Source organism: Pongo abelii, chromosome 7, assembly GCF_028885655.2.
Source record: "Pongo abelii isolate AG06213 chromosome 7, NHGRI_mPonAbe1-v2.0_pri, whole genome shotgun sequence".
Lineage (NCBI taxonomy): Eukaryota > Metazoa > Chordata > Mammalia > Primates > Hominidae > Pongo > Pongo abelii.
The window spans coordinates 101924275-101951615 of NC_071992.2; the positions used below are offsets into that span (position 1 = coordinate 101924275).

A 27341-nucleotide genomic window follows, 5' to 3' on the forward strand; every position below is an offset into this window, starting at 1 on the left:
CCTTTTCTGGAGTTCTTTTTTAGACTGTGCAACATGCTGCAATGTGAAAACTTCTACCAAATTTATTATAAAATATCTCCCTATGGGAGATGTAATTCAGTTTCCATTAAAGCATTTAATAAACCATGAAAAGCTGATCTAGACATTTTCAAAAGGAATATACATTCATTATATCACTTTATGATCTTTTTTCTTTTTAAGTCTTACCTTGAGGCATTCTATAAATTCTGTAAGAATCATGGTGATGTCACAGCAGAAGTTATGTGTCCCATTCTTGAGGTAAGAAAGAGTCCTTGAATTTTGTTATGCCAAATAAGGTGCTTATATATTTTTATTGTTTTAACCTTACTTATATTTCATTATCTTTGACTTTTTTTTAAATCTAGAAGTAAGACGAGCAGTATATTTTATTATACATATGATTTGATATATTTGGTTAAGAGTTGTATTTTCCAGCTCTTAAGTTGGAATATGGAAATTTTCTACATGGAAAAGTTAGCTTGGAATTAGAAAATAATAATGTTTACACAGATTTGGTTATGATTCATTTTAATGTAGTATGTAAAAAATAGATTGTAAACAATAAAAAAATTAGTATACTGTTGTTACTGGAAAAGGGTCCCAATCCAGACCCCAAGAGAGGGTTCTTGGATCTCAGGAAGAAAGAATTTGGGTCCATACAGTAACGTGAAAGCAAGTTTATTAAGAAAGTAAAGGAGTAAAAGCATGGCTACTCCATAGGCAGAACAGCCCCAAGGGCTGCTGGTTACCTATTTTTATGGTTATTTCTTGATTATATGCTGAACAAGGGGTGGATTATTCATGTCTCCCCTTTTTAGACCACATAGGGTAACTTCCTGACATTACCATGGCATTTGTAAACTGTCATGGTGCTGGTGGGAGTGTAGCAGTGAGGACGACCATGGTAACTCTCAGTGCCATCTTGGTTTTGGTGGGGTTTAGCCAGCTTCTTTACCACAACCTGTTTTATCAGCAAAGTGTTTAAGACCTGTATCTTGTGCTGACCTCCTATCTCATCCTGTGACTTAGAATGCCTAACCATCTAGGAATGCAGCCCAGTAGGTCTCAGCCTTATTTTACCCAGCCCCTATTCAAGATGGAGTTGCTCTGGTTCAAATACCTCTGACACTATGAGCAATGGATGGACTATAGACACTCCATTATCACCCAAATTCCCTCTGGTGAGGGAACATTGGGCAGCTGAGAACCACAACTTGGCATCAAAAGTCCACTATAGCTTCATCCACAGGGACATTGTACCTTACAAATCCTAAAATAAAGGCTTCCCCAAGCAACTCATGAGCGTTCCAGCTTTTGGCAGGAAGACTCGTTGGTTACGTGATTCACAGTTGGTAAGCTCATTTAATTATGTGTCAAACACAACCATTGGTATCTACCTCTCTAGTTGATGTTATAACTTAATTCCTCTTAAGGACCACAGATTTCATCTATGCTTAGGAGTCCTCTTGCATAAGAATGTTGACCTGCAAATGCATGGGAGATTCAGTGCAGAGATCAGAAGGATTTGTGGGGCATCCTGCACATAATTTGCACCGAGTATTTTACATCCATTCCTCTTGCTAGTAAATAATTTCCTAATTCACTTAAAAAGAAAAAATATCACTTTGGGCTTTTAGAAGCCCTTACTTTGCCCTGTGAAATTAAATTTTATCTAAAGAATATTTTTCATCATTACATTATCTGGTACAGTGACTTCACTGGTGGGTGGAATTCTGATTTCAAGAAAAGCCTAATAAGCATTACCCTTTAGGTAAAAAGAAAAAAATTAACTTCATTTGCAAATATTTCAACCTAATGCTCTGAAACCGCATATGATAAAACTAGCTCCCCTCAAAATATCTAATCATTAAAATTTTACTTGCTTGATGACTTGTGATATAGAAAAAAGAAACAAAAAAGTTTTATAGTTGAAGATATTTTGCTATTCCTTATGGAGATTTTGTTTGTTTGTTTTGATTTTTGAGACAGGGTCTCACTCTGTTGCCCAAACTGGAGGAGTGCAGTGGCATGATCATGGCTCACTGCAGCCTCAACCTCTTGGGCTCAAATGATCCTCCCACCTCAGCCTCCTGAGGAGCTGGAACCACATGCACATGCCACCATGCCCAGCTAAGTTTTTTATTTTTTTGAAAAGTTTGAAAAGACCAGGTCTTGGCTGGGCGTGGTGGCTCACACCTATAATCCCAGCACTTTGGGAAGCCAAGGTGGGTGAGCACCTGAGGTTGGGAGTTCGAGACCAGCCTGGCCAACATGGTGAAACCCTGTCTCTACTAACAATACAAAAAAAAAAAAAATTAGCTGGATGTGGTGGCGCACGTCTGTAATCCCAGCTTCTTGCGAGGCTGAGGCACAGGAGGCGTGAAGGTTGAACCTGGGAGGCGGAGGTTGCAGTGAGCCGAGATCGTGCCACTGCTCTCCAGCTGGGCAACAGAGTGAGACTCCATAAGAAAGAAAGAAAGAAAGAGAAAGAAAGAAAGAAAGAAAGAAAGAAAGAAAGAAAGAAAGAAAGAAAGAAAGAAAGAAGGAGGGAAGGAAGGAAGGAAGGAAGGAAGGAAAGAAGGAAGGAAGGAAAAGAAAAGAAAAGACGAGGTCTCTCTATGTTGTCCAAGCCTGAAATTCTTAAAATAAAGCCTAAATAGTTGTGAAGTGAAAATCTTATCATTAAAGACCTCCAAAAATATTTTTGTCCTTATCTATATTATACAGAAAGTGGATATCAAATAAATAAATAACATTTTGAGGCATAGTAAATGGCAGAATGAAAAATAGTCTCTCTCAGTCATGCTAATCATGCAACATGATTAACTAGTGACCCTATGAAACCCTCTCCTTTCTTTTCATAAATTCAACTACTAGCCACACTATAAGAATCCATATTATCTATGGCTCAAAAGTAGAATTTCTACTCAGCATAATTCTTGTGGTTTAGAAATGGTTTGTGTACTTTATACCCATGAAATATGTGAAATAAAAGTCATATCAAGACTCATAACCTTATCAAAGGTATACAATAGCACTATTAATAGCTAACACTTACTACGTGCTAGATGCTATCTTGAGTGCTTTATATACATGAATTCACTTAGACTTCAAAACCACACAGAATAGGTGGTCTAGTATCTATTTTTCAGGAGGAGCAACTGAGGCACAGAGAAGGCTAATAACTTACCTGATGTCTCACAGGTAGTAAGTCAGGATTGGAATGCAGGCAGTTGGCTCCGGTACTTATGTGCTTATCCACTCTGCCATAGTGCCTCTGCATTAAATTCACCATTCACAATTCTTTTATATAAATGTAAGTGCTAATTCATAAGCAAGATCATACTGTGTACTATAAAAATTGGTAAATAGGTAAGGTAAGAATTATGTCTTTGAATAGGTAAGAAACAGGTGAGAATTGTGGCTTTGTAATCCTCGATAATGTAAAAAGGATAGTATCAGGAAAATGCTTATCACTGGAATGATGTGATCAAACTACGATATGCCCAGTGTTTTCATTATACTTTTCCAATCTTCATGGTATCAGATTAGATTAGTGTTGGTTTGTTTGTTTGTTTCAAACAGCATTAAAAAAAAATCCAGCTAGGCATGGTAGTTTATGCCTGTAATCCCAGCACTTTGGGAGACCTATGCAGAAGAATCGCTTGAAGCCAGGAGTTTGAGACCAGCCTGGGAAACATAGCAAAATCCTGCCTCTACAAAAAATACAGAAATTAACCGGGCATGGTGGAACACACCTATAGTCCTGGCTACTCAGGAGGCTGAGGTGGGAAGATCGCCTCAGCCCAGAAGTTCCAGGTTACAGTGAGCCATAAGCCACCTCACTCCAGGCTGGGTGACAGAGTGAGATCCTCTCTCTAAAAAATAAAAATAAAAATCCATTGAACAATTTTTATTTATATAGAAATATCAGCTACACAGGGCATGAAGTTATAACATTTATAATTATATGATCAAAGGGTGTTTGTCAGCTTTACATAAATACTTTCGATCATGTAATTACCTCCCTTTTATTTTTGTAACTATAAAGCACTTACTGTTTATAAGTTCCATGTATATTCTCAATTACTCTCATTTGGCCAGAGACTTCAAAAGACTTAATATGGTAGAAGAGACCATTAACCTCAGCTTACATGTGAAAATTTGACCTAATTACAAGATTATAACTTCATATGAAAAAAGAAATAAATTAACTTATGTTCAAGACAAACGCACTGTAGTATAATATTTGCCTTTTACTCCTACTGTTCAATCTTATGGTTAATAGGGCAGTGAAAAACAAGCAAAAAATATGTTTGTTTGATCTCTACTGGTCAGTGCATGTGCTGATAAGGCTGGGCTCCATTCCAGTTCACTTCACTCTTTTCCATTGCCACTGACACCTCCGCCCACTGCCTCCCGCCAGGTGCACCCTTCTTCCCATGAGGAACTGGAGAGAATGTGTGACCCCATCGGTCTGAGTTTACAATGTGCAATTGATAGTGATTTTGAGCAAGTAAACAGTACATTGCTATCTCTTGAAATAACAAAAAAGTAAGGTCTAGTTTTAACATGAGTAAGTTTTTATAGGGAAGAGTAAAAGGAAAGGCACGGGACTGCCAACATACACCATACTACACAGCATGCCAACTCTCTGCAAGAAACAGGAACTGAGTCACACTAACACCAGCCCATTCAGTCTCCTCTAATCAAATGCGTGTCAAACTCTGCTTAGGGATGGTCAAAGAACAATCCTTTTCCAATTCTAAAACGATGGGTGTTTTCACTCATAGGATAATACACACACTTACCCAAAAGAGCCTCTAGACTAGAAGAGTAAGGTAGATATATAGTCAGTTATGATAAAAGGAAAATGGAATGTAATCAGGGTTCAAAGGGAATCATATCCAATTAGAGAAGAAAGGGAAGGGCTTGTTATGAAAAAGATGACATTTGATGGGGTGCGAACACAGGGAGGATTTCAGCATTCAGAGTTATGGAACACAGCACATGCACAGTAGGCTAAGGGAAGAAGTGGTAACAAGGACAAGGAGGTAGCGAGAAGATGGAGGGCTCACATAACCTACTGTATCAGCCAAAGCCCTTTCTTCTTATATTCATATTCTCTCCCTAGCCAGCTGTCCTTCCCACTTCTCCAATTGCTTTCCCAATGATTGAGCCATGACAATTCCTCCAAATCATCCTGCTTTATCTCCTGCAGCTCCCTCTTCTGGCCTGGACTGTGCTGTTTGCATGTCTGCAATGCTGCCTACGTTGCCCTAATTCTCTTCCTAAGATCATAACATTTTAGAATCAGAGAGCACATTAAAGAACATCTGTGACAATTACCTCCATTGTTGCTCTAGCTGCCCTAATTTTTGTTTTAAGTTTTCTTATTGCCGTGAAATCTTCTTGCATTTCTTCTCTTATCCCTAGAAGGTCTAAAATTACTGACAGGACTGGTTATATTCAGTAGCCAGAGACAGCTGCCCTTGCTTCCAAATAAAGCCACTCCCTACTTTTCAGCTCACCCATAATCTCCATGAGAGCAATCATAATCTCCATGAGAGCAATCAAAAGGATCAGGTGGAACTAACTCTCACTCTCCTGATAGAAAACACCTGTTCTTACATAAGATTTCCAGTGAAATCTGTTGCAAGTTGGGTTTTGTTATTGGTTAACCAGTCAAAAGCTGATTAGAAGATAGTATACAGCAATTCTTTTCAGCTTTCAAATGCATACAGATAGCCTGGGAATCCTATGAAAATGCAGATTCTGGTTGAGTAGGGCTGGACTGTGGCCTGAGACTCTGCACTTCTAATGAGTTTCCAGGTGATGTCAAGGCTACTGAGCCATAAAATATTGCTTTGAATAGCAACATTATGGAGAATGTTGGAGAATTTCAAAGTAGTAGGATCACACACCACTCTGTTGGATTCAGTAAGTACTTAAGACTTTCTTATGTGTCAGTCACTGGCTATTCAAAAATGAACAAAAGGCTGGGTGTGGTGGCTCATGCCTGTAATCCTAATCCTTAGAAGGCCCAGGACAGAGGCTTTCTTGAGCCTAGGAGTTCAAGACCAGCCTGGGCATTATGGCGAAATCCCATCTCTACAAGAAAAATTACCCGGGCATGGTGTCACGTGCCTGTAGTCCCTGCCACTTGGGAGGCTGAGGTGGGAGGTTGAGGCTGCAGTGAGTCCTGACCCCACCACTGCACTCCAGCCTGGATAACAGAGTGAGACCCAATCCCCAAAGGAAAAAAAAAAAAAAGAACAATGAACAAGAAAGACATGGTTCTTCAACGATTTTACAGTGTAGTGGGGAGAAATGCAGGCACAGATTTCAAAATGAAGTGGTAAGTACTGGGCATTTGGAGTACCTAGAGAAGAGCTGTGTAGCCCAAGGAAACCATGACAAGCCCCCGCAATAGGCAGATGAGCCCCTAAAGGAGAGACTGAGATGGAATGGCCAGAGTCGGTAGGAGGAGAACCAAGAGACGGTAGAAACATGGAGTTCAAAGGAATAGAAACGAAATTTCAAGAAAGACTTCAGTGGTCAGATGAAACAGGAATGATGAAGGGATGTGAGCCCAGGTGCCTAGTGGTGTTCAGCACAGAGAAGACAGGCCGTGAGTATGTGTTGACCTACCTTGAAGATCATGTAGCCACACTCCAGCATCTTACAAAGAAGAAAACTTCTTGCGAGAAAGATGACTTGCCCCAACCCACATAGTTCTTAGCTACAGTCTTAGATTTATTGATACCTCACCTAGGACACTAACAAAGAAAACCAAAGCCATGAAAGTGTAAACAAATGGTAGGTAGCACAACATTTCACTACGTAAAAAGTTATGGTGACACTGAGAACTAGGAAGGGATGTTAACATGTATGGCATGCACTTTTTGTTCCAAACATCACGCTAAGCACTTCCACTTATGTTACCTGGTTCTGCCCCTGAATGAACCCTAAGAAATAGGTATTATTCTCCTCTTTATAGAAGAGACACTTGTGACACTAGTGGCCTAATGTGACAGAGACTCATGAGGAATTCATCGCAGGGTGCCCGGGAAATAAAGCTTACTGGGGTTTCAGGAGTCATAGGTCATCGTTGCTGCTGTGTGATCCTTCTCTGGCAAGCAGAGTTACTCCATTACAAGAAAAGACTAAGGGAACACTAATATCACAGGTCTGGAGTATAATTAGACATAGATCCAGAAAGGAAAGCGAATCATTTCAGAAATGAATGTATGTACTTAAGAGTCTGTTTATAGCATTTAGCAGTTTATTAGATTTTACTGGTTTTGTCTTGCAAATTCAGTTTGAGGCCGACAGACGTGCTTTTATCATCACTCTTAACTCCTTTGGTACTGAACTGAGCAAAGAAGACCGAGAGACCCTCTATCCAACCTTCGGCAAACTCTATCCTGAGGGGTTGCGGCTGTTGGCTCAAGCAGAAGACTTTGATCAGATGAAGAACGTAGCGGATCATTACGGAGTATGTGATGACACTGGCTTCCCTAAGTCCCTTGTGTTCATTCATTTCCATGTGCTTTAGAAGCTCACACATCAAATTTCCACTTATACTCAAAAGAAGTAATAATATTTGTAAGGTAGCAAGCAGTGTTTCTTGCTGAAGCAATCTCTCCCTAAGAAACACGTTAAGTTTCTAGCCCAAGCTGCTAATTTTTAAAGTTCCTGCCAAGCAAGTACTTGTTTAAATCCCCAAGGAATGGTCATCTGAGCACTCCTTTTGAAGTGTTTGATAAAGCAAGTTCCCCCAGGAGACTGGTTCAGTGTTCTGGAAATGTGAGCTCATATCAACGTTATGTAAAACAGTCTGACCCAGCAGCCCTTTCAGGTACCCACTAGGGAAACAAGGTTAGGCACAGAACGTCTAGGCGGACTGCAAGGAAGAATATGGATGTATTAGTTTTTCCACTCACCTTGCTGAGTGGCCAGAAATCAGGAGAGGAAACATAGCTGCTTGTGTCCTTCCCCCACTCCAGCATCCAGTTGCTCTTGGAGCGCCTGAAGCTCCTCAGCTTAAGGTTGTACACCTCGGCTCAGCTTCCATTCCCTCTGACTTGCACACAGTTACATAACCTCCAGGTAACTTTTCCAGGGCTAGAATGACACTCATCTTTTCCTGTGGATTTCTGAAGCACTCCAGGAAAGATGAAAGTCAGCAAATGCGTAAACCTTGTGACATCTCATATGTAATTGCATGAGACTCTTTAGCACAATATTAAAATTTGAATTTCTCCCAAATTCCACCCCTTCCACACTGGAAATTACATATGAATTTTATCAATTTTCATCTCAAAGAACCTATGAACCCATACTGATCAAATCATGAACATTCACTGAGCTTCTATAATGTACCTAGCTAGCCCTAAGACCCTGAGTGAGAAAATGAGCTCAAACACTGTATACTGAGAGTTGAATTGCCTTGTAGCCCTGAACAAGCCAATAGGCTAGAATTTCATCCACACTCTTGTTATTTGGATTTTTTTATTGTTTCTTCGGGAGGCCAAAATCCTATAAAAAAAATTCAGTCCTCCTGGTATTTTTTTTTTAAAATAGGTACACAATTTCTATAATGCTAGGAAAAATATATTTATATACATTTATAAGAAATGAAAATGTCTTTAAAATTAATGTCTTTGTTTTTAAGGTATACAAACCTTTATTTGAAGCTGTAGGTGGCAGTGGGGGAAAGACATTGGAGGACGTGTTTTACGAGCGTGAGGTATGATATAAGTGGAAATACTATTAGCTTATTTTTCTCTTACTGTGGATTTTATATATTTTCTTACTTTGGGTTTTCTTTTTACAACTGATCATGCCAATTGATTAGGAACATTCATAGCTTGATAGTCAGTGGTGTATTATTACTACAAAGTTACACACAGACCTAGGAATCTTTGTGCTAGCAGTGCTGCTAAAGTTCGGAGCTTTTCTTTTTTTTGTTTTTTTTTTTTACCCTTCTAAAAGAGTTTACTTAAAAACTGCGAGAAGTAATGGAAGTACATTCCATTCCTCATGGAATTTGCTTAAGAACATTGTTACAAATGCTACAAATTTTAGTGTAAAATTTTGGTTAATCATATGAGATAATGTTTCTTTTTTTAAAAAAAAATTGTATTATACTTTAAGTTCTGAGATACATGTGCAGAATGTGCAGGTTTTGTTATGTAGGTATACATGTGCCATGGTGGTTTGCTGCACCCCTCGACCCATCATCTACTTTAGGTATTTCTCCTAATGCTATCCCTCCCCTATGCCCCCCACCGACAGGCCCCAGTGTGTGATGTTCCCCTCCCTGTGCTCATATGTTCTCATTGTTCAACTCCCCGTTATGAGTGAGAACATGTGGTGTTTGTTTTTTCTGTTCCTGTATCAGTTTGCTGAGAATGATGGTCTCCAGCTTTATCCATGTCCCTGCAAAGGACATAAACTCATCCTTTTTTATGGCTGCATAGTATTCCATGGTATATATGTGCCACATTTTCTTTATCCAGTCTATCACTGATGGGCATTTGGGTTGGTTCCAAGTCTTTGCTATTGGGAACAGTGCTGCAATAAACATATGTGTGCAGGTGTCTTTATAGTAGAATGATTTATAATCCTTTGGGTATATACCCAGTAATGGGATCGCTGGGTCAAATGTTATTTCTGGTTCTAGATCCTTGAAGAATTGCCACACTATCTTCCACAATGGTTGAACTAATTTACACTCTCACTAACAGTGTGAAAGTGTTCCTATTTCAATTTGGAGCTTTTCTTGTGATTCTACAAACTTACTTTAATAACTTCCATTGTCTACATTTATCTGCAGAGTGACACTCGCCCTTTAGAACTTTCTGAGTTGTCACCATACTCCTCTGTTTGGCCCAATTTAGAGATTGCCTGTTTAAACACAAATAAGCACTGCACAAGTACAAGCCAGTCAGTAGCTTAATATTATTCCATAATGTTCCAAATAAGTTGATGATCTGTGTTATTTTTTTGTTTCCTCAGGTACAAATGAATGTGCTGGCATTCAACAGACAGTTCCACTACGGTGTGTTTTACGCATATGTAAAGCTGAAGGAACAGGAAATTAGAAATATTGTGTGGATAGCAGAATGTATTTCACAGAGGCATCGAACTAAAATCAACAGTTACATTCCAATTTTATAACCCAAGTGAGGTTCTCAAATGAAGAAAATTATAAATGTTAAAAGGAAGTTATTGAAGAAAATAAAAGAAATTATGTTATATTATCTAGACTACACAAAAGTAAGCCACACTATATCTTCATGAGTTGCAAATCCATGGAAACACAGTAAACCAGCCCTGAAACAAAGCATTTCCTTGTTTTCAGTGGTATTAGATCTTGTTTCCACATGTCTGTCTCATTCTTCACTGGGCCTTACAGGTTACTTTTAATTAACTTTATGGTATTTTTCTTATTCTTGTTTGATCATGTTAAAAATAATAAAAGTATTTTATTCTTGCTTTTCCATGCTTCTCTACACGTCCAAATACTGAATGACTCCTTTACTTTTTCTCTTTTAAATTTTTTTCTAGACAGGGTCTCACTCTGTCACCTAGGCCACAGTGCAGCGGTGTGATCACAGCTCACTGCAGCCTCGACTTCCCAGGCTCAAGTGATCCTCCCAGCTCTCAGCCTCCAAAGTAGCTGGGACTACAAGTGCACACCCCCACACAAGGCTAAGTTTTGTATTTTTTGTAGAGACAGGGTTTCAACATATTATCCAGGCTGGTGTTGAATTCCTGGGCTCAAGGGATCCACGATCCCCCTTGGCCTCCCAAAGTGTTGGGATTACATGCACGAGCCACTGTTCTGGGCTTCATTTACATTTTAACTGTCTGTTCCTTGCCTAGATTCACAGAGATCCAAAGCTGTATGTAGTCAACATGGTTCACAATTGTTGGAAAATGTGTTTTTTGTTTTGTTTTGCCTTTTTTTTTTTTTTTTGAGACAGAGTTTCGCTCTGTTGCCCAGGCTGGAGTGCAGTGGCGCAATCTCGGCTCACTGCACCCTCTGCCTCCCGTATTCAAGCAACTCTCTGCCTCAGCCTCCCGAGTAGCTGGGATTACATGCACCCACCACCACACCCAGCTAATTTTTTGTATTTTTAGTAGAGCCGGGGTTTCACCATCTTGGCCAGGCTGATCTTGAACTCCTGACCTCATGATCCACCCTCCTCGGCCTCCCAAAGTGCTGGGATTACAGGCCCTTTGTTCAGTCACTGCACCTGGCCCCTTATTTTGTTGTTGTTTTCTAATATACTTTGATCTAATCAGCTTGAGAAAGCAACACAATTCCAAACCCTATCTTCTAGATGCAAGCAGTGTTCAATTTGTTAATAAATTTGCTTTTCACACCTTTCTTTAAATAAAAGGTATATCTGTCTTTCTTGTGGTTTCTTCCTTCTTTACATGAGAAGAAAATGACCTCCTTAATTGTAGTTTACTCATTCAAAAATCGCAGGTTCAGTTTGCAAGGTATGGATTCTCTATTAAAATCTCAGTAGAAATGGTGCATAGAGCTACCAGGAAGAAAAAGGCAACAAAGCACTGCTCAAGTCCTTCCTTTAAACATAAAAGATATTCCTAAATGTAAAATCTATATTTGCCATGTTTTAAAAAATAAACCCATATATATTTGAAAATTCTTCAAAGCAGAATATTTACAGAGAGTATACAAATATTGATATCTAGAATTAGATGCATAGACCAAGGAGTAAATCAAACTTTCTGCAAAAATCCAGCTTTTTTAGTTAAATATTTTAGTAATTTTAGTGATAGGAACTTTTTTGTTGTTGTTGAAATAGGGTCTTGCTCCATCTCCCAGTCTGGAATGCAGTGGTGGGATCACAGCTCACTGGAGCCTCCACCTCTCAGGCTCAAGTGATCCTCCTGCCTCTCAGCCTCCCAAGTAGCTGGAACTAGAGGTGTGTGCCACCACAACTGGCTAATTTTTTTTCTTTTTTAAGGTAGAGACAGTGTCTCTACATGTTGCCCAGGCTGATCTGAAACTCAGGCAATCGTCCCACCTTGACTTCCCAAAGTGCTAGGATTACAGCCACAACGCCCAGCCGAGAGGAACTTTTAAGCATACAGTAAAATAGTGGCTCATAGAACCAGGAAGAAAGCCAAGTGCCTAGCCTCACATCTATGCAGGAGGCCCAGTCCACACCGGGGTCCTGATAGTATCTGAGGTGCCCCCTGGAGGGCTCCAGTGCAGACCCATCAGCTGGAACCAAAGCAGCCACTGACCAAGTGTGGCCCCTGGTCTGGAAAGCATCTTCCCTGCCTTGCTCAGGATGCTGTCCTTCACGGGGGGGTGGGGGGTTGGAGCCAGAGATGCCTCTATTGTACATTTTAATTTGTGGTTTCTGGTGATGGGTTTAAGGCTTAGGGCTCCCTTAAAGGTTGGGAGGAAAAGACACTGATGGGAAAGGGATAGCTTAAAGAAAGGCACCAAGGTGATTCTCAGACTACTCCCTTCCCACCCCACCTCTACATGATATGGGAGGGCCCTTAATGTGCCATAAGGCTGCAGGCTGAAGTTAAATTCCCTTTCCCTGGATATAAACAGAAGATTCCAATCCTTCCAACCCCTTCCTCAGCCATCCAAGAGTCCAACCATTATGTGAATATAGAAGAGAAGAACTTCCCTAATCCCTTGAGGCAAGTAGAAAGTGCACCTAGCATGGATAAGGATATATACATTGCGGTTTGAAGAATCTGCCTTGAAGTTTCATAGCTTTTCAGTGGCTGAGCAGGGATCTGACTGCTTCATAATGCCTCAGGGAACTGGGCTGCAATGGAAAACATGAACCTTTGAAAAACACCTTACAAAATGAGGCCCAAAAGTTCAGATACTATATATGGAACACAAGAAACAGTCAGGCAAAAACTAATTTCTTGGGCAGGATGCAGTGGCTCACACCTGTAATCCCAGCATTTTGGGAGGCCAAAGCAGATGAATCACTTGAGGTCAGGCATTTGAGACCAGCCTGGCCAATATGGTAAAACCCCGTCTCTGCTAAAACCACAAAAATTAGCCAGGTGTGGTGACACAGGCCTGTAGTCCCAGCTACTCGGGAGGCTGAGGTGGGAGGATTGCTTGAGCTGGGAGGCGGAGGTTTCAGTAAGTCAAGATTGGACCACTATAGTCCAGCCCGGGCCACACAGCAAGACTCCGTCTCAAAAAAAAAATAAAAAATTAATTTCTTGTTCTAAGTAACTGAAGCTGAGGCTCCTCGCCATCCCTTCTCCACCCTCCTCCTGAACGTTTCATCAGTCCCTCAGATTCCCTCCTCTATCTGCTGCAGTTGGTGTCAGAACATTATATTCCAATTAAACTCTAGACAGAATTCTTGGTGGCCTGCCGCCAGTCCTGCCTGTACTCTGAGGGTCTCCAGCCTTCTGCTCCCATCCATTGTTCTCAAGGGTTCACAGGTCCTCTATCAGCCTATCTGTGGGCAGAATTTGTTAGTCCTCTAATGAGATTTTGCAGTTGCAGAATTGTGTTGCTCTATGGGATACAAATGCAGCAGCTGCAATTCTCAGGACACTTGGAGAACATTTCAGAAGAAATGCAGTCATTTCGGTTGTTCAGATCCTTTAGGAAAGAGGAACACTGACTGAGGGCTGGTGGAGATACTGAATTTGAGTTTGGCCCAAAAGCTAAGTATTACTGAACATTGACAGAATTCTGTTAAGTACCCTGGAGAGCCCCCCACCCCCTCCACAACATGGTAACAGTGTAATAGGGCATTGGGAGGCTAAAAGAAATATTTGTTGGCCTGGCTCACACCTATACTCCCAGCACTTTGGGAGGCTGAGACAGGAAGATCACCTGAGGTCAGGAATTTGAGACCAGCCTGGCCAACATGGCAAAACCCCATTTCTACTAAAAATACAAAAATTAACCAGGCCTGGTGGCACATGCCTGTAGTCCCAGCTACTCAGGAGGTTGAGGCAGGAGAACCGCTTGAACCCAGGGGTGGAGGTTGCAGTGAGCCATTGCATGGCATTGCACTCCAGCCTGGGTGACAGAGCAAGACTCCAACTCAAAAACAACATCAACAAAAAAATTGTAGAGTGAAGAAAGTCTTGGTGATAATCAGATCTGAGGGGCTTCATTAATAGTAATTTTTAAGTCTACCACTTAAAAATGCTGTTAATAATGTCTTAGATCTCACAGACAAGACACAGGAAAGATGCAATTACAGTTTCACTCTGTTTTGTCTTAGTTACTCTCAGAAGCAGATAAAATTCTCCCTGTTGTATGATTCATTTTATTCATTTTGAGTCATTTTGTCTTCACTTCAGCAAATGGAAGCACTAGTACTTACATATACTGAATAAGAATTGCTGGGAAATATATGTGGCATTATCAGAGGGCATCATTTTCAGCGATTTCATCCCTTATGTCTCACAATAGCTGAGCCCAAGAGTTTTGATGTCATCTTGGATGACTACATAGTCATAAGATTATAAGTTTTATACATACACAAACATAGGATATGGAAACTATAATAATGCCCAAACTACTTTCCCTAAGTAATCCCTCTCTCCGGCATCTTCATTATTCCATCTGGCCTTCCATTAGTGGCTTTTCCACTGACTCCCCCTTTTTCCTGTCATCTGTGCTGCAGTTTTCAGCTTCCACAACTTGCTGAACGTTTGGCCAGTAATTGAAATCCAACTCATCACAGCCCTACTCAACATCGATGACATCTGGCTGCTATGTAAGAGAGGCCAGATTAGAGTTATCTTTGGAATGAAAGCAGAATAAGGAAAGAAGATGCACATAGAGACCACTGTGAATATCAATATATTAGAAAGGAATTGTCCCCAGAGAATTACCGTTCTAACTAGATCTACAAATGTCATTCCAAAGCTAGGCTTACTGACAAAGTATAAAGGTACATCAGTAGCTTTATTGCAATAGCAGACTCCTGTACTCCCAGCACTTTGGGAGGCTGAGGCGGGCAGATCACTTGAGGTCAGGAATTTGAGACCAGCCTGGCCAACATGACAAAACCCCGTTTCTACTAAAAATACAAAAATTAGCCAGTCATGGTGGCACATGCCTGTAATCCCTGAGACTGGCAGTACTTGCTAGTGGGACAGATTTCTTATTGATGGTCAGATAGCAGCACCAGATTCGCTGACACTCAGTCAAGCTCTTCAGTGGTGAATGTCATTATTACCGTTATCTTTTAAACAAATAGAAATTCTAGATTTTAAATAATCTATACATTTTCCGATTCTACTTTTGTAGGTTTTAAAAAATTAAAGCATCTATTTAGCTACTCAGTTGTTAATGCTGAGATGTACATTTCATTGTGTAAGATGCTCACTGTTTCAAATTTTGGATTTATTTCAACTTGGGTTTTAAACAATTTTGTTTTTCATATAGATGTAAGAGGGGATACCAATATACTTCAGGTTATTTCTATAATATCAGGAATTTTTTTAAATTAAAAAATTATTTTGAAAATAAAAAACAAACTTAGAACTCAGATTTAATATCTTCATGATTTGATTTTTAAAAATTCAGTAATATATTTATTAAGATCAGCTTGGATGGGTGGGTGGCCAGGAATCCCAGCTCCCAGTGTCCAGATCATTTATTTGTACACAAGGATTCACCATGGTTGTACAATGATAGTTGTATATGCTGATTAAATCCTTCAGAGCCTCAAATGCTTTTCAGAAGGTGGATCGTAAGAAAGTTCTGCAGGGTCCAGATATGCAAATAAATAAGCAAACGTAAATTATGTCATAGGGAATTAACACTTCACAGTTTAACTGTGTCTTATACTGGATGTAACTCCATGAAACATGAGGATTATTTTAGCTATAGAATTGAATATGAGTCCTTAACAGTGAGTTTAATCCATGGATATCTTTCTTCAGAATAATAGACATTTGCACATCCTCCCAAAATTTTGCATAATGCATGAAAGGACTATGGATGCTCTAAAATCCATTGAGCAACCTAGAGGTCTATACGCTCCAGGTTAGACACCTCCATTGCATAAGCTGAGGAAGAAATGACAGGTTAGACAGCAATAAATGGAAAAGAATTTTAATTTGAAAAATGAAATATATGTATACATATACCTTTCCCATATCTTAAAAGGACATCCTGTTGTGCTGAGCAAGTAGCTTCAGGATGGAGGCAACCTTTTAGGTGGAGAAGGGCTCCCTACCTGCCCAACCAAGTCAATCATGTCAATCACGGAGATGGTGAACAGACCAAGGTCACAAGTAGTTTGCTTACATAACAAACTGAAATTATAATCCAAAGCATCCACATTCTACTTCTTAAAAATATTAATGTTCCTATCCATTAAATGCATTACCCAATGCTACTGGTTTTTGCAAGAACAGTAGGTGAAAATTTGTGGATTGTTTTTAAAAAAAATAATTGTGCAGAGATGATGTTGTAGGAAAATAAAAAATAAAATAAAATAAAAGCAAATGCTGACCAGCTGATGTTTCTTGAAGCACACTCCAGGATTGAATGATCAAATGGAAAAAAATTACTTTTAAGCCTTTACCTTTGGTGAAATAGAAGGAAATTGCACTCTCACATTTCCTCACGTCACCTAGAAATGAATCATTTCTATCTTTTTAGTCAACTTTTATTGCTTAAAGTCAAATAAAAGTAAGCCAAGTGGAAGAGTAAAGAGTGAGCAGGACAGACGCATAACCTCCTCAGTAAATACTATAAATCGCAGAAGAGCAGGTGGAAATTTAAATCAGTATATTTCCCAGGGGGAAGCATATATCTTTATGTTCAGGAAGTAGCCTCTGCTATCCTGCATTGACGAGGCCATTTTCAGGCAAGACTATGGAGAGAGTGAGTGTGTATAAATCAAAAACAGCCAGGCACACTGCTCACCCCTCCAAAGCCACATGGAAAACATAAACTGACTTAAGACAGGAGTAATTTTAAAATATGGGAAGGCAGCAGCAAGAAGAAATGGAATGCCTCTGTAAAAAAAATAAATAAATAATAATAATAATAATAAAGCCGAAATCAGCAGTCAATGCAGAAGAAACCTCAACAGGGAGTAGGACTTTTTTCAAAATTCACTCTCGGTTGGAGCCATGAGAGTAACCTGCTTTGAGAGATAACTTACCTGAGGAAAATGAAGTAAAAGCATATGAATGAGAAGCATATTCTTTCCAGGTCAAGCTAATGCTTTAACATTTTTCCACCTAAGTTCTTTAGGTTTTCCCTATGTATTTGACCAACTTTAACTATTGTAAACACTAAATTTATAAAGAATAGACTCAGAACAAGAAAACAAATGCTAGCTCTAAACTCATAGACACTATGGAAGCAAAGTGTTTAACTTCTCACAGACCAAGAGAAGGCAGTAGGGCAGATTTTGCTGATCAGCAAAAGGACCCACCTGCACAGCTACCAAAGTGCTCTATGTGTATTTTAAGAAGGCTCGTCTCAAATTCAACAAATGCTTAATAGAGAGTGAGCCCTCATCTCAGGCATTCTGTAAATGTGGTTGTTGCAGATACAAAGGAAAACCTCCCTTTTTATTAAATAGGAATTATAAAGTAGTCTGCTTATTGTATAAAGTTTATGTAGATCGATAGTCTTTCTTTTCAAGCTTATAAAAGGGCTAGCACCCTTGTTATAGTAAGTTTTAGGGACTAAATGACACTGCCAACTGATGTAAATCCAAGGCCACAATTTAAGGAAGGGAGATTTTGTTTGTTTTTTTGTTTGTTTGTTTTTTGAGATGGAGTCTCACTCTGTTGCCTAGGCTGGAATGCAGTGGCACAATCTCGGCTCATTGCAAACTCCGCCTCCTGGGTTCAAACGATTCTCCTGCCTCAGCCTTCCAAGTAGCCAGGATTATAGGCATCCACCACCACGTCCAGCTAATTTTTGTATTTTTAGTAGTGACAGGGTTTCACTATGTTGGCCGGGCTGGTCTCAAACTCCTGACCTCGTGATCCGCCCGCCTCGACCTCCCAAAGTGTTGGGATTACAAACATAAGCCACCGCGCCTGGCCAGGAAAGGAGTTTTTGAGCATTCATTTGGAGAAAAAAAAAAAAAATTAATGGGAACATCTATGTCACTTTTACTTTTTTAAGCCAGAGTTTCTCAGCCAGTATGTCAAAGCACACATGCTCCTCGTGTAAATTACAAGGCTGTACAAACATTCATTCCCACAGTCTCAGAATGTCTGTGGCTTCCAGTATTCTTGGACCAACATCAGTTTTCTCTTCCAAAGGGAAGCATACAACTGTTTTCTTTCTTTTTTTTTTTTTTTTTTTGAGACAGAGTCTCACTCTATCACCCAGGCTGGAGTGCAGTGGCACGAGCTATCTTGGCTCACTGCAAGCTCTGCCTCCCGGGTTCACACCATTCTCCTGCCTCAACCCCCCAAGTAGCTGGGACTATAGGCGCCCGCCACCACGCCTGGCTAATTTTTGTATTTTTAGTAGAGACGGGGTTTCATCGTGTTAGCCAGGATGGTCTCGATCACCTGACCTCATGATCCACCCACATCGGCCTCCCGAAGTGCTGGGATTATAGGCGTGAGCCACTGCGCCTGGCCTTTCATTTTTTTTTTAATTTTTATTTAATATCTATCTATCTATCTGTCTATCTACCTATTTATTTTAGAGACAGAGTCTCACTCTGTCCCCCAGGCTGGAGTGTAGTGGTGTGATCATAGCTCACTGCAGCCTTGAACTCCTGGGCTCAGATAATCCTCCCACCTCAGCCTCCTTAGTAGCTAGGACTACAGATGCACCATGCCTGGCTAATTATATATATATATATATATATATATATATATATATATATATATATAAAATTTATGGTAGAGAGAGGGTCTTGCTTTGTTTGTCTTGAGATCGTGGCCTCAAACAAGGCCTCCCAAAGTGCTGGGATTACAGGTTTGGGCCACCATACCAAGTCTCTGTTATCATTTTGTATGCACTCAGTGATGGGGAAAATAAAGGGAACAGTTTTAACCAAGCCAGAGAACAGATGAATAACGCATGGTTTCTCCAAAGAGATACACGCCAATACTACGAGAGCCCATTTTTATATTTTTATGATACCTTTTATGGACCTCAAAACACCTGGTCAGCACAATTTGTTTTGTATGTTGCTAAGAGATTAGCATTCTCTACATTATCTATAGCTAGGTCTTCATCTTACAAAAAAAATTAAAGCTAAATGTCAACATAATATCTCCATAAATAAATTTACATACATGTATGACCCATTAATTTTTCTACAGTAAATCAATCTACTTTTATGGTCATATCTTGATCTGACAACTTTAGTCATTAAGCTGAATACTCCTTGGTTTTCTTATTCAATTTAGCCTCCTAAGAAACACGTCTTTATTTCCTTACAGCTCTATCTGGAAATTTCCAAAGAGACAAAAAAAAAAAAAAAAAAAAAAAAAAGATGTACGATTTAAGTAAGATACTAAAATATAGACATAGAATAGGTCCTTAGAAATATAGAATTTCAGGGCTAGAATGAATACTAGTTTTCCAAATAAGAAAACTAAAGTCAGAAAACCTGAGTAGAAGAGTCATAATTAGATGTCAAGTGTCCTGATTCTTCTACATACACATATATTTTTCTTATTGTTGGCTTAATTCTTTCCCTTATCCTTAAGTTATAGCCTCTAGTTTAAGACTAAGATCCTTGCTTGCTCAGAATACATTCTGTAAAAAACGACAGAAATCCTATCACACTAGTTTAAAATTCAAAAAGTAAATTTATCACATCACATCATTGGAAAGTTGAAGAGCTCGTGGAACTGTACCCATGGCTTCAAAAATGTCATGAAGAACTGTCTATTTGTCTTTCCCCATGTAGTGACAAAGGGAGCAGCGGCAGCTCAGGCTCCCATCTCACCAACTACCCAGTCCAGCAGAAAGAGTCCCTCTTGTCCAATAGCAATAAAAATGTACCAGCATGGCACATGTATACATATGTAACTTACTGCACATTGGGCACATGTACCATAAAACCTAAAGTATAATAATAATAATAATAATAATAATAATAATTACAATAAAAGAAAAAAAAAAAATTAAAAAAAAAATAAAAAATAAAAAAAAATAAAATGAGTAAAAAAAAAAAAAAAAAAAAAAAAAAAAAAAAAAAAATGTTCTGGGTTTGCCAGTAACTGGTCTGCCAAGGCACTTCAGGTAAACCTTTTCAGTCATAATATTTATTATTTCACTAATATTTGAGAAATCAGGAAAAATTATAAAAATAATATATTGTTAATTTACTTTCATAAGTTGTTAGAATAGGCAAAATGCTATCTACTTTACCAAGTTATTTGTTAAATCTATATTTGCTCATTTACTGAGTACCAGAGTATGTCATGCTTAGTGTAATTTGAGACTTATATGTGGAAGTAATTTTGTCATTGTTCAACCTTAAAATTATTTAAAATGCTAGTTATCAAAGATTTGGTTTATTAAGATTTTAAATTTAAAATTTCAATAATGAAGTCATATTATGAGATCTTAATCTTTTTCACCTACTATATGCAACCCATCAGTAAAGTCTCCCAATTAGATTCCTTTAACCCATCTCCTAAATTCAATCCTTATCATCTTTTGTCAAGATTAGGGCTATAAACCTCTAATTTGTCTCAATTCTGTCTCTTTCAACCTATCACTCCCTCTACAACTGAGAGAGCTTTTGAAAATCTAAGACCATGTCACTCTCTTATTTAAGACTCTCCATTGTGTCTCATTAGATTTGCAGCAAACTCAAAAACTTTACCATGACTTACAGGGCCCATAATGGTGGCCTTTGCCTACCTTTCCATTCTCTTCTCTTATTGGCTTCTTGCTGTCTGCTACCCTATTCTCACTGGCCTTTTTTGAGGTTGCCAATACACCTAGTTTTGATACTCATTTTGGGGCCATCATACATGTTCTCTCTACATAGAGACTTTTCCCTCTGGATTGTCACATGGCTGGCTCTTTCTTCCCTTCAGGTTTCAATGTCACCACATTGCCAGGTTGCCCAACTCCAGTGACCACCTCCCATAACTTTGGAATTGTGTAAACCACCATGACAAAATCTCATATCACCTTCTAAAAAAGATCATCCAATCATAAGGAGGTTCCTTGTATTATTCACTCTCAAAGCACCCTGTTTGATTGCTTGTTTTTAGAGGCAGAGTCTCACTCTGTCACCCAGGTTGGAATCCAAGAGCATGACCATAGCTCACTGCAGCCCCAAACTCCTGGGCTGAAGTGACTCTCCTGCCTCAGCCTCCCTATCAGGTATGTACCTGTAGTCTCACTTCCTGTCTCACTACAGGTACATACCTATAGCACACTTAGCTATTTTTTTTTTCTTTTTGGAGATGGGGTCTCACTATGTTGCCTGGGGTGTCTAAAACTCCTGTGCTCAAGCAATCCTCCTGCCTCAGCCTCTTAAAGTGTTGGGATTACAAGCATGAGCCACCCCTCCCAGCAAAGCACCCTGTTTTTTAAGCTCATAATTCTTATCACAATTTTTAATCATAAATGTGTTTGTTTCTTTGTTTTGTAATGTTGGTCTTCCCATCCAAATACACTCTGTGAAAGTAAGGAACTTCTCTTTTTGATCACTGCTGTTTACTCAATGCTTGGCATAGAGTCTGGCCTGTGGCAGTACTAAATATATAATTGTTTAGTGAATAAATGAACAAATTCTTCTACCTGCAAATTCTGATTCAAATTACAGAAAGAAATGGCAAAACATAAGTAGGCCAATGGAGTCATAGATTCTCACTGACGGCAGACATTTTGGTGCCCAGAAATGGAAAACCCCAAGACACTGAATTTGAAAAGGTGCCACTGCCTCACTCAGAAAGCATAGAGCAACACTTTAGAAAGGACCGCTGCTGTCCCTTCACTGATGAATCCCTGGAGCATACTGCAATGTTCAGCACATAGTGGGCATCCAACATATTTGTTGGATGAATAAATCTATAGCTGGGGCAAGTACTGCATCAGCACCCACTCCTGATCCCTGCAACAAACAAGGATCTGCACCAAGCACAGCATCCACTGAGAGTGGGAGCAGCCAGAGCGCCATTCTTTGCCTGCAGTAACATTGGGCACAGCATCTCCAGTCAGCAGGCAAGCCAGTTCACAGAAATATACCCCTTAACTAAATAGAGCCTACTTCCCATAGTCTACAAATACAGGTGTCTATGAGGGACAAACCTTAGGAACAGGCAAATTCACAGATTGCTCCATGGTGTCCCCTAAACACTAACACAAACCTGGGCAATGATTTTCAATCCAATTTGCCTTTCTGTTCAAATACTTAATATCCATCTTGAAATTCACAGAAACCTAGAATACATAAAGAACTGGTTAATTTCCTCAAGTATGGAGTGCATTAAAGGAGGAAAAATCAGACTGAATTATCAAGGGAGATTTACTCTGCCATGTACTGTCTGTTTATTCAACTAATTATCTTACCTCTCCTTCAAAGTATTGAAGGCAAGATAAAAGCAGAAGCATAGAATATTCCATCTCAGTGATAAAAATTAATGGGCGAATTAAGGGAAAAAGGATAAACAAAATAAGAAAAAGAAGAAGAATAGAAATGATCTCAAACAACTGCAAATGGCATTTAAGGTTAATTCCAAAGTCCTCGACATTTTACTGAACCTAGTGTCTGTATATCAGGCACCGTGCCACAAACCATTCATCCTATTAAGAACAGAAAGGTTCTCAGATGGGCTACTATTAAGCTAGAACAATAAGATTTTCTGAAAAAACTTTGTTTTAGGGATTCCACCTTTATAGCATACTCATAATATGCTCTTCCAATTATTAGGTAGCATTTAGGCATCTGTTCAAACAGTTTCCAACATCTGTTCAAACAATGATTTTTACTTAAATGTGGAACCTTTGGGGATGTGGGGAGGAACATTTCATAATGGGCTTCTTCAGGGATAGGTTAAGATTAAGAAACAAACCATGTGCAAATACAGACCAAAAGCCACGTGAATGCGCAGAGTTTTATGAAACCTCTGTAGTTGTGCAATTTTCTTTTGAGGTGAAGAATGGTGAAAATGCATTCACTGTGGACTAGCATTGTCTCCTCAGTGACACTTGCTCCTCCTAGACATGTAAACAATAAATCTAATCTTGTTAAGTGTTTCTCAAATGCATCTTTCCAAAATAGAAGCGCTTCAAGGAGACACCGCCTTGTTAAACCAGTTCAATAGTCTTAATACCGTAATATGTATAAAGTTAGGAAGACCTATGAAATATGGGCCTAGGTTAAGGAAATTCAGAAAAGATAAAGATATTTTGCACATACTGGTGATTATTTGTAGCTCTTCTGATCTGTGCTTCAGTCCTTTGACTAGAACCAACTTCACGGTCATGGAGAAATATTTTAAAACAGGGCTACCTCAAAGACTATTAGTTGCTTTGGTAATACATGGGCATGAGAGTTTAAAAGGTCAAAATGCTAAATTCAGAAGCGAGCTCCATTCTACATATTCATTCTCTGGGATAACGAAAAGGTTTCCAACCTCCAAGTAGATCTTCTCCTCTTAATCTATTCTTGCTCCACCCTCCAATCTCCTTTACTCTGCTAGGCAGTGCCCAGCTTATGAGGGTCTTAGAAATAAATGCTTTGACCCTTGTTGAGCATGAAACAAATAAAATCGACTTTCAGAAATCAACTGGGGACCAGGCTGCAGTGGCTCATGCCTGTAATCCCAGCACTTTGGGAGGCCCAGGTTGGCGATCACTTGGGGTCAGGAGTTCGAGACCAGCCTGGCCAACGTGGTGAAATCTCGTCTCTACTAAAAATATGTGGTGGCTTATGCCTGTAATCCCAGCTACCCGGGAGGCTGAGGCGGGAGAATCGCTTAAACCCAGGAGACAGAGGTTGCAGTGAGTCGAGATCACGCCACTGCACTCCAGCCTGGGCGACAGAGTGAGACTTTGTCTAAAAATGATAATAATAATAATTAGCCAGGTGAAGTGTAGCATGCCTGTAATCTCAGTTACTCGGGAAGCCGAGTCATGAGAATCTCTTGAACCCGGGAGTCAATGGTTGCAGTGAGCCGAGATCACAACACTGCACTCCAGCCTGGGCAACAGAGGGAGACTATGAAAAGGAAAGGGAAGGGAAGGGAAGGGAAGGGAAGGGAAGGGAAGGGAAGGAAAGGGAAGGGAAGGGAAGGGAAGGGAAGGGAAGGGAAGGGAAGGGAAGAGAAGGGAAGGGAACGGAAGGGGAAGGGAGGGGAAGGGGAAGGGGAAGGGAGGGGAAGGGGAAGGGAGGGGAAGGGGAAGGGAAGGGAAGGGAAGGGGAAGGGAGGGGAAGGGGAAGGGGAAGGGAGGGGAAGGGGAAGGGAGGGGAAGGGGAAGGGAGGAGATGGGAAGGGGAAGGGAGGGGAAGGGGAAGGGAGGGGAAGGGGAAGGGAGGGGAAGGGGAAGGGAGGGGAAGGGGAAGGGAAGGGAAGGGAAGGGGAGGGGAAGGGGAAGGGAGAGGAAGGGAAGGGGAAGGGAGGGGAAGGGAAGGGAAGGGGAGGGGAAGGGGAAGGGAGGGGAAGGGAAGGGGAAGGGAGGGGAAGGGGAAGGGGAAGGGAGGGGAAGGGGAAGGGGAAGGGAGGGGAAGGGGAAGGGGAAGGGAGGGGAAGGGGAAGGGAGGGGAAGGGGAAGGGAAGGGAAGGGAAGGGGAAGGGAGGGGAAGGGAAGGGGAAGGGAGGGGAAGGGAAGGGGAAGGGAGGGGAAGGGAAGGGGAAGGGAGGGGAAGGGAAGGGGAAGGGAGGGGAAGGGGAAGGGAGGGGAAGGGGAAGGGAAGGGAAGGGAAGGGAAGGGAAGGGGAAGGGAGGGGAAGGAGAAGGGGAAGGGAGGGGAAGGGGAAGGGGAAGGGAGGGGAAGGGGAAGGGGAAGGGGAAGGGAGGGGAAGGGGAAGGGAAGGGAAGGGAGGGGAAGGGGAAGGGAGGGGAAGGGGAAGGGAAGGGGAAGGGAGGGGAAGGGAGGGGAAGGGGAAGGGAGGGGAAGGGGAAGGGAAGGGAAGGGGAAGGGAAGGGAAGGGGAAGTGAGGGGAAGGGGAAGGGAAGGGAAGGGAAGGGGAAGGGAGGGGAAGGGGAAGGGAGGGGAAGGGAAAGGGAGGGGAAGGGAAGGGAAGGGAAGGGAAGGGGAAGGGAGGGGAAGGGGAAGGGAAGGGGAAGGGACGGGAAGGGGAAGGGAGGGGAAGGGGAGGGTAAGGGAGGGGAAGGGGAAAGGAAGGGAAGGGGAAGGGAGGGGAAGGGGAAGGGAGGGGAAGGGAAGGGAAGGGGAAGGGAGGGGAAGGGGAAGGGAGGGGAAGGGGAAGGGAAGAGAAGGGGAAGGGAGGGGAAGGGAGGGGAAGGGGAAGGGAAGGGGAAGGGGAAGGGAAGAGGAATGAGAAGGAAGGGAAGGAAAGGAAGGAAAGGAAGAAACTGGATGGAGCAGAAAAGGAAACAAGTCTAAGAGAAGAGTCAGAGGAATCTGAATCTATCTTCTTTAATATCCAGAACTTTGTGGCCTGAGGAAAGTTACTGAATTTTAAGATTCAGTTTCCCAACCTGTGAAAGGGGGATACTTGCATCTATTCCTTGAAATTTCTATAGGATTGAAATTATATATTATGTTTAATATGTTAAATATATTTACTATGTTTAATACATTAATATGTTTAAATGCACAGGCAGTACACAGCCTAGCACAAAGTGCTCAATAAATGTTCTATTCATACCCCCTTCAGACAGACTTGCATTAGAATGACTTGTATGTGTGACTATCCCAGCCACTGGATTGAATGTATCTGGAAATTGGACACCATCTTTTCATTGTCTTTTTTTTTTTAAACTTGTATTGATTTTTTTATTGTTATTATACTTTAAGTTATAGGGTACATGTTCACAACGTGCAGTTTTGTTACATAGGTATACATATGCCATGTTGGTTTGCTGCATCCATTAACTCGTCACTTACATTAGGTATTACTCCTAATGCCATCCCTCCCCCTGTCTCCCACCCCACGACAGGTCCCAGGGTGTGATGTTCCCCACCCTGTGTTCAAGCGTCCTCATTGTTCAATTCCCACCTATGAGTGAGAACATGCAGTGTTTGGTATTCTGTCCTTGTGACAGTTTGCTCAGAATGGTGGTTTCCAGCTGCATCCATGTCCTTGCAAAGGACATGAATGCATCCTTTTTTATGGCTGCGTAGTATTCCATGGTGTATATGTGCCACATTTTCTTAATCCAGTCTATCATTGACAGACATTTGGGTTGGTTCCAAGTCTTTGCTATTGTGAATAGTGCCACAATAAACATACGTGTGCATGTGTCTTTATAGTAGCATGATTTATAATCCTTTGGGTATATACTCGGTAATGGGATTGCTGGGTCAAACGGTATTTCTAGTTCTAGATCCTTGAGGAATCACCACACTGCCTTCCACAATGGTTGAACTAGTTTAAACTCCCCAACAGTGTAAAAGCATTCCTATTTCTCCACATCCTCTCCAGCATCTGTTGTCTCCTGACTTTTTAATGATCCCCATTCTAACTGGTGTGAGATGGTATCTCATTGTGGTTTTGATTTGCATTTCTCTGATGACAGGTGATGATGAGCATTTTTTCATGTATCTGTTGGCTGCATAAATATCTTCTTTTGAGAAGTGTCTGTTTGTATCCTTTGCCCACTTTTTGATGGGGTTGTTTGTTTTTTTCTTGTAAATTTGTTTAAGTTCTTTGTAGATTCTGGATATTAGCCCTTTGTCAGATGGGTACATTGCAAAAATTTTCTCCCATTCTGTAGGTTGCCTGTTCATTCTGATGGTCATTTCTTTTGCGGTGTAGAAGCTCTTTACTTTAATTAGATCCCATTTGTCTCTTTTGGCTTTTGTTGCCATTGCTTTTGGTGTTTTAAACATGAAAAGTCCTTGCCCATGCTTATGTCCTGAATGGTATTGCCTAGGGTTTCTTCTAGGGTTTTTATGGTCTTAGGTCTAACATTTAAGTCTTTCATCCATCTTGAATTAATTTTTGTATAAGGTGTAAGGAAGGGATCCAGTTTCAGCTTTCTGCATATGGCTAGCCAGTTTTCCCAGCACCATTTATTAAATAAGGAATCCTTTCCCCATTTCTTGTTTTTGTCAGGTTTGTCAAAGATCAGATGGTTGTAGATGTGTGCTGTTATTTCTGAGGCCTCTGTTCTGTTCCATTGGCCTAGATCTCTGTTTTGGTACCAGTACCATGCTGTTTTGG

At 40.7% G+C, this 27341-nt stretch overlaps 1 protein-coding gene across 1 annotated transcript in view; it reads left to right on the plus strand.

Moving 5' to 3' along the window:
* The window catches only part of ATP6V0D2 (ATPase H+ transporting V0 subunit d2), a 54304-nt gene extending 44098 nt beyond the window's left edge, over nucleotides 1-10206 (plus strand). The window contains 4 exon segments of the mRNA NM_001132906.2: nucleotides 202-279; nucleotides 7343-7519; nucleotides 8699-8773; nucleotides 10045-10206. Coding sequence (NP_001126378.1) covers nucleotides 202-279; nucleotides 7343-7519; nucleotides 8699-8773; nucleotides 10045-10206 — 492 coding nt within the window.
* Nucleotides 10207-27341: the final 17135 nt, after the last annotated feature.